Below are 12,987 nucleotides of genomic sequence, written 5' to 3'. Positions count from 1 at the left end.
CTTAACTTGAATCCCCATGGGCAGCGCTGGGATGAGATGAGAACGAGCATATGCTGCAGGTCCTTGAATCCCCACCCAGGCTCATCCAGAGTGACAAAGTCAGTAGGTGGGTGCTGGCAGCTATGCTGCATGAGGGGGGCCCCATGGGTACCTCTTGCTTCTTCTTCCTGACTCCATGGAGGCTTCCCCAGGACAGAGCAAACAGCCTGCCCCAAGCTGGTGGGAGCTCCTGGTGACCCTGCAGGGGTCATGGGAGGGAGAGACCAGAGTGGAGAGAGTGGGCGACCAGGCAGAACCATGAGGGCAGGGACCAAGGAGGCCCTTCTGGGTCTCTGCTAGGAATGGATGAGCAGATGGTGAGTTTGACCCAGGAAAACTGCCCTGGTGACCTGAGGCTGAACCCACTTTGGGGTGGGGGAAACCTCCCAGTGACCGCAAAACAGGATTGTAAGGCAAATCCCATCAAAGGAAGGTGTTGTAACAGGAGCCCTACTGAAGGGAAGGTTTACAAAGTGAATCTTCCTAAGAGGAGGCTCTGTGAGCCAGTCCCCACAGAAAGGGATGTGGAACCTGCCGGGAGTGGGCAGTCCAGCCTGGGTGGGGCACGGGTATAGACCCCACTCTGTGGCCCCACACCTGTGCTTCTGGCTGGGTTGCATGGATTGACTAGAAATTCGCTTATAGGGTAGAAAGTGTTCTTGTGGGAATTTCACAGAACGCCGCCCTTAGGGGAATCACAGGTCCTGTTTCCGGCAGAATTTACTTCGGGGTCAGGAGAGCACATCTGAGCAGATTCACAGCAGAGCCCGGGGATGGGCTCATTCTGGGGGTCATCCTATTTCTTTGGAGAGGGAGGCTCCAGTGGGCAGGGCAGGTTCATCCCACACCTGGAAGCATCCAGACCTCAAGACCCCGCAGCCCCCAAGCCCCGTGTCGGGGCCCCCAGGAGACAGGTGGGACAGACCCCCTTCCCGCCTTGAACATGAGGAGTCCAGGCCATTGTCAGGGAGAAGCAGGGATGGGGGCATCCCGTGTGGGAAGAGGCCGCCCGGCAGCCTGTGTATGCAGATGTCCACATCGGAGCGTGGGTCAGTGGGACGTGAACATGGGGTGGTGCAGACTGTGGGCCTGAGTCAGCAGGACTGGCGGGGGGTCGGGGTTCAGGGGGTGGGGGAAGTCGAGCTTTGCCTGCACCAGGCTTCATACTCCCCTGGCCTTCCATCTCCTGGTCACTGGGGAGGAGGAGATGAGCAGCGGGGGTGGAGTGACCGCTTCTCATCCCCAGGCTCTGGGTCGGGGAAACCGTAGAGTGTGGGTCCAGCCGTGCCCACCAGGGAGGCCTGGAGGGGTCGGGCAGGGAGCATGAGCACGGTCAGCTGCTGGACAGAAGCTTCCGAGCCAGTGTCCAGTGGGAGCTCTGGTCCTGCACGTGGGTTTCAAGTCCACTGCTAATGCCAGCAGCCAGTGTCATCGCGACATGACTGCCAGGCAGTGTGGGGCTTAGGAGGAGGGACGAGAGCACACGGTCCAGTCCCCCGAGGGCTGTGCAATCCACGGAGCTGGTGCTGGGGCTCTAAGTGCTCCGTCCACTCACCCCACGGGCAGAGACCACCGTCTCCTTACAGACGGCTACCGAATTCAGTCGTATGGACCCTGCTCCGCCGCAGCCTGGCCGAAGCTCTCTGCCTTGGAGGGAAGGTTTCCTTTTCCCATTCGGGACCCCTGCTCCGGCCACGGACACCCCCATCCCATTAGCCCCCAGGAGGCCTGATGGGAGGGGGAGGAACTGGACTGTGAAGAAGATGGGGCAGCCCCTAACTGCAGCAGGTGCAGGCAGGTACTGGGGTGCTCAGGTATTGGTCCCCCAAAGGCCCAGGATGTGGGTGTCAGAGCACTGACTTGAGGGGTCTGCCTCCACCTGGGCTCCCCTGGGGGCGCTGCAGGGAGGATGTGTCCTTGGGTTACTTTCCAATTCTCCCCACCCTCAGCCCTACCCCGGCAAGGCACCCGCTTGCCCTCTTAATAGGATTTATTTGGTGTTTCTCACCAACAGGCCTGCCCTGGGAAAGGGTTTTAATGTTGGGCTGGGGGGAGTCCAATGACCAGCGCCCCTTGTGTCCTGTGTATCTTGGGAGGGGAAGGAGCCTGGCTCCCATGTTCCTGCCCCAGCACACGGGGCTAAGGCAGACCCAGGCTTTGTTCTGGCAGAAGCTCCCTTTCTGTGAACAAGCCTTCCCCCACTACCCTCCCTGGAGGCTCAGGCAGCCACAGCCTCAGGGCACCTCCAGCACCAGATCCCATCCTAGGCAATTTCACACAAGCCAGGGACCAGGCCTGGGGGCTGAGGCGGGGAGGGAGCCAGCTTCACTGTGATCCAGGAGAGCTAGGATGCCCCCCACCCAGGAGGGCCCTGGACTCAGCTTAACTACTACTGGGGTCTCCCACACCTTCCCTGGTAGAGGGGCCCTTCAGATTCCAGGGCTCCAAGATCCCCCACCTCTGAACCTCCAGCAGAGTCAGGGGCCCAAAGATACCACACATACACCCCCCGCCCCGCCCCTGCCTTGCTGCTTTTTCTTTGGAAGCTCCCAGGACTCCCAGCTGTTATACTCAGGGTTTGCAATGGTGAAGGATGCAAATTAAAATCAGTTGAGGACAGAGATGGGGAGCAGGGGGCCTTCAGCTGTGGGCACCCAGGGAAGCCCACCTGACTCCTGATGGAACAATTTATATATATCTGTTGGGTTTGGGGCTCCATTTAGTAGGCACTTCTTGTTCCCTCCATTCTCCAGCAACGCACCTACTGCTGTGGGTTCAACAGTGTCCATCTGGACCCCAGTATGAGGCCTTATTTTGGAAATAGGGTCTTTGCAAATGGGATTAAGAGGAGGTCATGCTGGATTAGGGTGATTCCTGGGTGACAGTGTAGGGGCTGTGGGGTATAAGCGAGGACATGAAAAACCCCACACCGGGATGGTCCAGAGGCAGACCCAGGGCTCAGATGGCATGTAGACGTATCCCCAACAGCGCAGGACAGAATCCACTGTGAGGGTTGGCCGGCGTTATCATTACACTGTGAACAGCCCCAGGCAATGGCTGGCTCACGGCAGCCCTGCGTACTCAGAGCTGTGGCTCTGTTCCTTTCACCCCGAGGCTGGGACCTGTCGGGTGATGCAGAGGCGCTGCAGTCTGTCCATTGCAACTGCTGGACTGGAGCACCTCCAGCTACTTGAAAACCCACATGGTAGAAATATGATTTTTGCGTAACGTACAAGAGCCCTGAGAGGTTGTTTTTGTTTGACTGTGGCTGCAGCATATGGAAATTCCCAGGCCAGGGATCAAACTCATGCCACAGCAGTGACAAGGCCAGATCCTTAACCCGCTGCATCACAGGAGAACTCCTGGAAGGTTGTTTTTAAAAAAATAACATAGTATACCCCACCTCCTAACCCCCAAGGAGATGGGGCCTTGAGGAGGTGATGAGGTCATGAGGGTGGAGCCCCCATGAATGGACTTGGGGTCCTTATTAAGGAGACCCCAGAGAGCTCTGTGGCCCCTTCCTGCTTGTGAAGACACCCTCTGTAACCAAGACGTCACCAGGACCGGACCATCCTGACCCTGCGATCTCAGACGTCTGGCCTCCCGAACGGTAGGAAACATGTGTCATTTGTTTGCACCCCCAGCCTGGGGTTTGGTCTTGGCAGCTCAGGCGGACAAAGACAGTGTCCTCCTGGGTCTGGCCTCCCGTGAAGCATCGTGTTGTCACGGTTCATCCACATTGTAGCAGGTGTCAGAGCTTCATTCCTTCTCGAGGCTGAGGAATGTTCTATTGTGTGGATGGACCACAGTATGTGTAGCTGTTCTGTGTTCACCTGTTGATGGTCATTCGGGGGGTTTCCACCTTTTGGCCATCGTGAATCTTGCTACTTGTACAAGCGTTTGTGTGGGCATGTGTTTTCTCGGGTCTATACATGGGAGGGGAATTGCTGGGTCACATGGTGACTCCATGTGTGACATTTTGAGAAACTGCCAGACTGTTTTCCAGAACAGCAATACCATTTCACATTCCCACCAGCCCTGTTTGAAGGTTCCAATCTCTCCCTTTGTTATTGTCTGTCTTTTTGATTCTAGCACCTTCGTAGGAATGAAGTGCTGTGTCATGGGGGTTCTCTCAGCCCATCAGGCCCTCACCCCTTTCATATCAAGTATTTTGTAACACTCTCCTCACTTTCTGGAATCAGATGCAGAGATAACATAATTTCTCTACAGATATAATGAAGGTATAATTATGTGGAGTTCCCACTGTGGTGCAGAGGTTTAATGACCCAACTTGTTCCCATGGCATTGCCAGTTCAATCCCCAGCCCTGCAGAGAGGGTTAAGGACCTGGAGCCACAGTGACTCAGATTTGATCCCTGGCCTGGGAAATTCCAGATGCTGTGGTTGCAGCCAAAAAAAAAAGGGTGGGGGGATAGTGTGTGTTATTTATGCAGTTACAGTTATAATAGGAGAATTAAAGGTAATACATTCTAATGAAATAGTATATAATTTAAAAGGTGAATGCTTGGCTTCAACTACACAAAATAATCCGACACTTGCTTAAATTTGTCTTCAATTTAGATTTAAGAAAAGACAGGAGTTCCTGTCGTGGCTTAGCGGAAATGAATCTGACTAGCAAACATGAGGACTCAGGTTCAATCCCTGGCCTCACTCAGTGGGTTAAGGATCCGGCTGTCGCAGACGTGGCTTGGATCCCGAGTTGCTGGGGCTGTGGCGCAGGCCAGTCGCTACAGCTGCAATTCAACCCCTAGCCTGGGAACCTCCAAATGCTGTTGGGTGCGGCCCTAAAAAGACCAAAAAAAAAAAAATTTAAGACAGATAACATTCAATTTGATTGAGAATTTATATTTCCTCTTTTTAAATGAGGACAAAGAGGCATCTCCGTATATGATTTGTAATTTCTCTTCCTTGTGGTAACAGAAATCCTGGTGCATTTACTCACAATGCAGAAGCTCTTAAGCCAGGAGATTCAGCTTTTCAAAATGTCAGAGAATTCTTGGTAAAGCTGTGAAAAACTATGAGAACAAGCTTTCCTGGAATCACAGTTATTATATACCTACAATTATATACCTACAAAATTTAGCATACCTTAAAGACAGAGAAATAACTTGTGCGTGAAGTAGGAGAGTCAGATTCTCAGCTCAGAAAATCATGGGCAGGTTCTTCCCAGGTGGACGAGCAGGCACAGCGCAGCGCTTCCTGTGGGGGCCTGGGATCCTAAGAACCCCAGGCTTTGTGTTAACCACAAATGTACGTTTCTGTGTGTATGTTCTGTCTATGTAACCACTGAGCTTGCTCATGTTATCTTTTATGTTTACCTCAATATGACCAGAGTTCTTGACACGCACGTGGCAGGTTTTATTAATAACGGCACAGACTCCCCCTTGCTCAGCCAGGAGATAGTCAGTGGCCAGCCTACTGTCAAGAACAATATTTTCCCCTGAGTCCAGAGAAGTATGGGGTTCTTCTACGGCTTCCCTCATGTTCTTAGACAAGCACTCAAGGACCCATGTGAGAGTTTGTACAGTGATTTCATGCAGAACAGTCCCAGAGCAATCCCTACTCCTGCCAGAATGAATCTTTTTTCAATTTTTTGTTAAATTACTCAATGAATTTTATTACATTTATAGTGTACAACAATCATCACAACCAAATTTTATAGCATTTCCATCTCAAACCCTCAGTGTATCCTCCCACCCCCCAACCTGTCTCATTTGGAAACCGTAGGTTTTTCAAAGTCTGTGAGTCAGTACAGAATGGGTCTTATTCCCTTTTTATCTCAGGGCTGGTGATGTTATGAATGATTATACCTAGGTTCCTAGAACTCAGCCAGCCTAGCATGCATTGCACACAAATTGGGCATCATCTAAGCAAGGGTAGGCTAGACCCCATCCCAGGGAAGAAGAGCTGGGGTTGTTCCGATGGGGCAGTCGCTGCTCTTCCCCTCGAGGGTAGGGTGCATAAGACCCCACCCTGGAGCCTGACTGGTCACTTGCCCAGCCCTGAGCCAGTCACAGTGGCCAGGGATGATGGAACATGATGATCAGCCAGGTTGAGGTCATGTGACCATCCCCACAAACCTTGCAAGCTGTTGACCCTGTTTCCCCCGTGGGAGACTGTGATGCTGAGGGACCAGCCTCTGCGCCCTCTATGCTCAACTTCTGGAATGTGCCTGCTCACATCCTCTTCCTGCCCGCTGCCGTCCTCTGTTTACAAAAGAATTCATGACACACCTCTTCCCTTCCCAAGCCCCTTTCCACCCACCCACACCAAAAAGGAGCAAGACCTCCTATTTGAGGACAGGATGGGAGATTCACTTCCAGCCTCAAGACTTGCTTTTTGTGTCCCTTACAATCATTTATTCAGTCAACAAACATCCACTGAGCATCTACTCTGTGCTGCCCTGGGTTTCTGTTGGTTGTTCCGAGCATTACCCAGGAGGCTCCCATGGAAACAAGTTTTGTCTGAGGAAGCAGCTGGAGGGGACCTTCCAGTCCCACTCTGCCACTGTGTGGCCCTGAGAAGTTCCTCCTCCTCTCTGGGCTTCTGCTTTCTCATCTGCAAAATGAGGCACTGGGGAAAAGAAGGTCCTGGAGCACCTTCAGGTTGGACACTTATTCTGAAAATTGTTGCTCTTGACGCTATTATCATCATGCTAGTTGTGAGATGGGCTCGAGGGAGTCCCTGAACGGGAGGGCGGACACCTACAGAAACGGGACCCCAACTCAGCACACAAGTTCTCCAGGAGAAAGCCGACCTCTGTGTCCTGGACATCAAGAGGAGGGAAGTGAACTCCTGCGGGGGAGGAAAGAGCTGGGGCAGCACAAGCCAAGAGCATCTTGTGAGCTGTGGCCACGCAGGGAGGGCCACGGGGCTCCAGGCAGGGGAAGTAGGTCAACAAAAGCCCAGGGCATGAGGCGGCAAAGGTGGTGAAAGAAATCCAGTCCTTCTGTCTGGTGAGGCTGGACAAGATGCAACGGGGCCCCTTCCTGCAGTGGACTAGAGGGTGATGATGAGCCAGCCCCCTGAGCTTGCTGGAGCTGTTTTCAAGTCCAGCAAAGATCTCTGCCCAATTCTTTAAAGTAGTCCCACAACAGTAGCAATTTCACTTTCCTCTGAATTCTTGTAGCACAAATCCTCAGTATTGTATGTATTTTAATTCCCATTAAACTGAAAACTCCTTTTGAGAGAAAGAATTTTATTCCTCATTGTGGCCAGCATACCATCTCCTGGAGAGTCGGTGACCAATACATATGTGTCAAATAAATGAATAACAATTACAAAGCACTTGAGTTTTATGTAATTGATACAGCTTCTAAAAATTTTTCAAATTACAAACAGAAGTGAAATACAACCAGGACATGCCAGTACAGTCACATGAGCTTGGCCCCTGCCACCTGACCAGCTCCCCCTCCCACTGCGGGCTTGGCCTCTCCTCCCCTGGGAGCACCTGGATGCTACAATCTCCTAACTAAAAGTCCACTGCCTTGACAGCAGAAGGGCTCAGGACCTGCTAACCATGCAGCCAGGGTCCACTGGTGCTGGTGCTGATCCAGACCTGCACAAGGTCACTGTTAAATAGTGTTATAATCACCACTGATTATAAATAAAGTTTCATTAAACAACCTGAAAATGGTGACTCTCTTCACCACAGAATCGAAGTCTGCAGACCCAGGAAGAGAAAAGGAAAATGATACTCCGTAAGTCTCTGAAGGTATAGATGCATCAGTCAGGACTCAGCCATCATGTAAACCAGAAGATATGCAGTTTCCCGCCTAGAAAGAAGAAAAATAAAACAGCATCACAGCAATGAAATATTCACAGTTAGTGAATACATTATTGATTCATGATAGGACACCCATCAGAAAACTTTCTAGGTTATGGGATCAAGTCTCCATGACCCCCTCCGGGACAAACCTGATGACCTGGGAAAATAACTACCATTAAGCTCTCAGTTACTATTTCAATTAGGGGTTGATAAACGATGAGCCCACAGGTCAAATCCAATCCCCCCTTTGCAAATGAATGGATCATCTGTGGCTGCTTGGACTGCAAAGGCAGAGCGGAGGAGCTGTGACAGAGGCTGGGTGTCCCAGAGACTGAAATATTCACTCTCTGGCCTTCACCCTGATCTAAATAATGGGGGGGGTCTCTGACAACCGTGTGACAAAGGGTGGCCATGGAGGGAGAGGCTTACAAGAAAGGAAGATGAAGAGTTCGAGGCAGAAGGAGGGTATCAAGCCAATTCCCCCCAATTCATTTGTTTCCAAGTGAGGGCCTATTTCTGCAGCGGAGGTCACCCCCCATCATGCTAGGCGTACCATGTCCCCCCAACCCACTGCCAGAAGCTCAGGTGGAGAAACTTACAAAGTCTCTAACTTCACCCAGCTTCTCCTCTCCAGCTCCCCTTCTGCAGGTTCGGATTTTTAACAGCATATATACTGTTATTTAGCACATGCAAAATTTAGCACATGTACCAATGAAGCAAAGAATGATCCTTGCCTCCAAAAAGTTCATGGTTAATGTGAAAGGGCTGAAAGGGTGCCATGTAAGCAAACAATCAGAAAGCAGCATGACCCTTGCTGCAAAGGAGATTTGCACCACAGGCAGGGAAAGCATCCGAGAAGCATCTACAAACCTGCCTGGATGGCTCAGGAAAGAGTTTACAGAGCAGGCAGGCATGAGCAGAAGTACTGAAGCAGGAGAGAGAGTCAGCCTTGGTGAGGAACAGGCAGGAACAGTACATTCAAAGCCACAGATACTTCAGCACTGCTGGCCTCTAAACTGTGCGGAAAAGCAGCGTGTGGGGGGTGGGCACTGAGAGATGAGGCTGAGCAGATACCAGTGGCTGCTGAGTCTGTATGGGTTTCACAGACCAATAGGCACCCCATGTGAGCGCTCGCTGGGACCCCACCACCCCAGCACTTCTCTCACCAGCGGAAGCTGTGATTTCCATAAGTACACTGGATGTCTTCCCAGGACACCTGGAAGGACACAGACAAGGTCAAGTGGCCAAAGAGTAATGGCGCTACAAGCTGCCTTCCCCCACTGGTCCAGACAAGCCACTCCCATACCGCCCACGACCCAGATCATCCAGTCAGCGGCGCCACGGGTCTCTTTCGTACTTTGTCCCTCTGCTAAAACATGGATACGCCTTGCCTGGAGTTCTCACTTATTTCTAACTCACCTTGCTTTCCATAAGTTTCCCCCAGAGCACACGGCTGCAGAGCCCCAACAACCTAGAGCCTAGAGCCCCAACAACCTAGATACTGAGCTTCGTGGAGGGTGGCAGGGCTGCAAACCAGATGGGGACTCCAGGCAGAAAAGGGCCTCCAAACCCACAACAGCCCCTCTCCCCCCAGAGAACAGACCACCGTGCGTCTTGGCCTAGATGGCCCCTCTAGTCCCAGGCTCAAAGCTTGTAAGAGATGGCGAATCCAGGGCAAGAGGCAATTCTGGATGATGTTTCTCACCCAACAGACATTGGAGTCATTGAAGCAGAACCATTTTCCATCCGCGGCGCTCCGGACGTAGGCGCAGTAGTGACCGAAGTCGGCCAGCCCCATGTGGGCGATCACAGCGAAGAGCTCGTACCGTCCCCCAGGCTGAAGCACACAAGGCACAAAGGGACCCCCGTCATCCCTCCTCTTCTGACCGGCGTCGAGAGGAAAGAAACATTACTTCATCGAGTGTTTGCTTATCCGGTGCCTCGCTCTGCCAGATACCTGCGCCTCCCGGGCCCTAGGAAATCATCTTTGACCTCAAGACTCACAGCTAATTATGCCACAGATGGGATGCCATGGTTTTTACCAGATGTCTTCACAGGTACATTTGGGAAGAACGAGTTTTTGCCCCCAAAAGGAAAAGGAACAACCAGCTGAGGAAACGCTGAGGAGCTCACAAAACCTCCCCGGAGAAGACAAGTCTGAACTGATCCTGCAGGTAGAACAAGACTGGTGGACACGTGATGGGGTTTGGACCCAGGAACTGTGCAAGCACACAGTAGGCACATCCGGGACAGGGAGTTGGGAGCGGGGAGTTCCTGCTGTGGTGCAGCAGAAACGAATCTGACTAGGAACCATGAGGTTTCGGGTTCAATCCCTGGCCTCGCTCTATGGGTTAAGGATCCAGTGTTGCCATGAGCTGTGGTGTAGGTCGCAGACATGGCTCGGATCTGCCGTCGCTGTGGCTGTGGTGTAGGTTGGCAGCTATAGCTCCAATTAGACCCCTAGCCTGGGAACCTCCATATGCCGTGGGTGCAGCCCTAAAAGAACAAAAAAAAAAAAAAAAAAAAAAAAGAATTTCCCAATTACTTTTTAGCTCAGGACAACTGAATCCAAATTTACTTTGAATAAATTTGGCTTGATAGATTGGCTACTTTCTTATTATCTTCCAGGTAAGCATAATTTGTTTGTTGCTTGTTTGTTTGTTTTGGCTGTAGCACGTGGAAGTTCCTGGGCCAGGGATCAAGCCCGCACCGTAGCTGTAACAGAGCCACAGCAGTGACAATGCCAGGTCCTTAACCTACTGAGGCACCAGGGAACTCCAGAACAAGCTGTTTTAAGTATTAGTCTGATGCTATATTTTGGACCCCGGATGTGTGTGTGGAGGCATTACATACTTTACTGAGAAGGAAGATTCTGGTGTATGGGTTCCATCTCTCAGTGCTGTGAGGTGTACAACAACAAATCCAATCACTAGATAGAAAGTTTTCTGAATCTTGGAAGAAAAGAAATGCAACTGCCAACAGCAAACATTGGGGGGGGGGGGGTGTCAGGCTCACAGGCCCATGGTTCGTTCGTTCGTTCGAGGAGGCTTGGGTTTCCACCACTAAAACCCTTGTTTGAAAAATAAATGTTTCTCAAATGTGTGACTATGTTACTAGGAATCACGTCAAGCCACTGGTGAGTTTTCCTCCCTCTGTGTCCCAGGCTCGGCCACACACATCCCCGCTTGGATGTGACGTCCAAGAGGAGAGGACGCCCAGAAGTCGCCTCTGGTGAGTGGGACGGTGGGCAGCTCAGGGGAGGGGGCAACTCGAAGGTTGTGCCGTCCCATTGGTGGGTGGGGAGGGGACGCGAGGCGCTCACCTGCCCCTCAGCAGCACAGGGCTCTTCCTCCGTCTCAAGGAGCGGGTTCAGATCCAAGCTCTGGGGGAAATACAGTGAGTGGCAGACTTTTTCTGTCCGCAGATTTTTGATGGAGAACCGCATGAGGTGCAGGGTCAAGGTCTGGGGCAGGCGGCTCAGCTTCAGGACCTGGAACAGCAAGATCACAGGGGTGGTGAAGTCTCAAGGCACTGATTCCAAAAGACACCGAGGCCGATGGTATGTTCTTCCCAGAGAGAAGGGAGCGGAATGGAACCGCACAGAGTTAAGGGTCCCCCTGGTGACACTGGGTCTCCCACAGAAGGCGCCAGCAGCCAAGTCCAGCCCTGAGGAGAAAACTGCCTCCCCCTCCGTGATGAACCAACCAGGTCTGAGGAGGGCTCCTCAGCTCTGGACGCCAGAGGCCCCAGGATCCCAGATCCCAGCCAGACGGGAGTCCCTCCCTCAGCCTCCGACAGCAACCCCCCCGACAGTCCAGGGAAGCATCTGGTTTCAGGGAGCAAGTACCTGCTTCCAACAGGTCTTCCTGCCACAGTTCTCACAGAAGCACTTGTCTCTGCCGGACAACTCCCTGGGCTGGAAGAAGCAGTGCAGGGCATCCTCCTGTCCCAGGACACAGGGAAGGCAGGGTTATTTGCATCTCGCGTGCAAGCCCTCACCCTGCAGACGGGCACGTAGGCCTTCCTGTCTTCCGCACGTCCCTTTAACACCCGGTCCCAGCATGGTGCGTGTGCCAGGATCTCAAGAAATACCCGCTCCCTGCGGGAACAACAGGAGGCCCTTGCAAAGTGAGCAATGTGAGGATAAGGGCCAGTAGGAAGAGCAACTTTTTTTCCCGGAAAATCAAAGAACTTAGCCAGAGCCACGCAAAGGAAATGGACATGGTTTTTTTTTCTAACAGCCAACACTGGATTTAGAAGCGGGGTCCCTGGCAACACTGGGTTGTGTGGGGACAGCAAACCCCCCAGGGGGCCCCTCACCAGGGTTTTCAGGGGCTTTGAGTCCATGTCAAACAGCGAAAGGGGGAGGGTCAGCATGCTGCTGTTCCTGACATGCTCCGTGGTACATTCAAGGCAGACGAAGGTCTCCTTCACGCGGATGGTATAGAGGGCCTGCAGCCTCGCCACCTGCAAGGGGGAGGGCAAGGGGCGAGCAGGCCCGTTTGCAGCCGCTGGAGCCACCACGCGCAGCTCCAGAAACGGCAGCGGCGCGGCTCTGCTGCCCAAGGCCCGAGTGACCGTGGCAACCAGGCAAAGGCGCCGGATGAGCCCTCCAGGCGCCCTGCCCCCTCACCCCTCCATGCAGGCCAGGGGACAGGAGCGCCGGCAGGGGAGGCCCGGCGCCCTCGCCATCTGCGCGCTCCCGTCCTAGGACTTACCAAGTCCACATCCGTGATCTGGTCCTTGATCAGGTTCCAGACGGTGAGGTAGAGCTGGGCAGCATCGTGCTGGACAAACACTGGCCAAAGAGAAAAACAGCCCCAGGGTGAGGTCCGGGGACACTTCTCACACCCTCCTGCCCCAGCCACCCAGACCCACGACGGCCCTTGTCACACTGTCTCCCCCACTTCCAGCGGCTTCCCCTGCGTGTTAGGTGAAAAGATGAAAGATGAGCCTGGTACTGATTTTGAGAGCTCCTCTTAAAATATGAAGTCCAGTCCCACCGCATCACTCATGATTTCCATCCTCTGACTTGCCACCCACCCCTGCCGGCCTCCCCTGGGGACCCCAGCTAGACAAAACCAATGGTCAGTGGTGGATGCTCTCCCACCCTTGCCAAGTCTCCAACTGGACTCCTACAGCCACTCATTACCCTATGCC

The 12,987-nt window shown here is 52.9% G+C and overlaps 1 protein-coding gene across 1 annotated transcript in view; it reads right to left on the bottom strand.

Annotated features, from left to right (window-relative positions):
- The window catches only part of USP18 (ubiquitin specific peptidase 18), a gene marked incomplete at its 5' end in the record, with an annotated part of 44,670 nt that continues 38,923 nt past the window's right edge, over positions 7,241-12,987 (bottom strand). The window contains 7 exon segments of the mRNA NM_213826.1: positions 7,241-7,834; positions 8,994-9,043; positions 9,533-9,664; positions 11,150-11,317; positions 11,675-11,770; positions 12,148-12,294; positions 12,546-12,625. Coding sequence (NP_998991.1) covers positions 7,789-7,834; positions 8,994-9,043; positions 9,533-9,664; positions 11,150-11,317; positions 11,675-11,770; positions 12,148-12,294; positions 12,546-12,625 — 719 coding nt within the window. The 3' untranslated portion in view covers positions 7,241-7,788.

Source organism: Sus scrofa, chromosome 5, assembly GCF_000003025.6.
Source record: "Sus scrofa isolate TJ Tabasco breed Duroc chromosome 5, Sscrofa11.1, whole genome shotgun sequence".
Classification (NCBI taxonomy): Eukaryota; Metazoa; Chordata; class Mammalia; order Artiodactyla; family Suidae; genus Sus; species Sus scrofa.
Note: the sequence above shows the minus strand (reverse complement) of the source record. Positions and strands in the feature narration are given on the sequence as shown.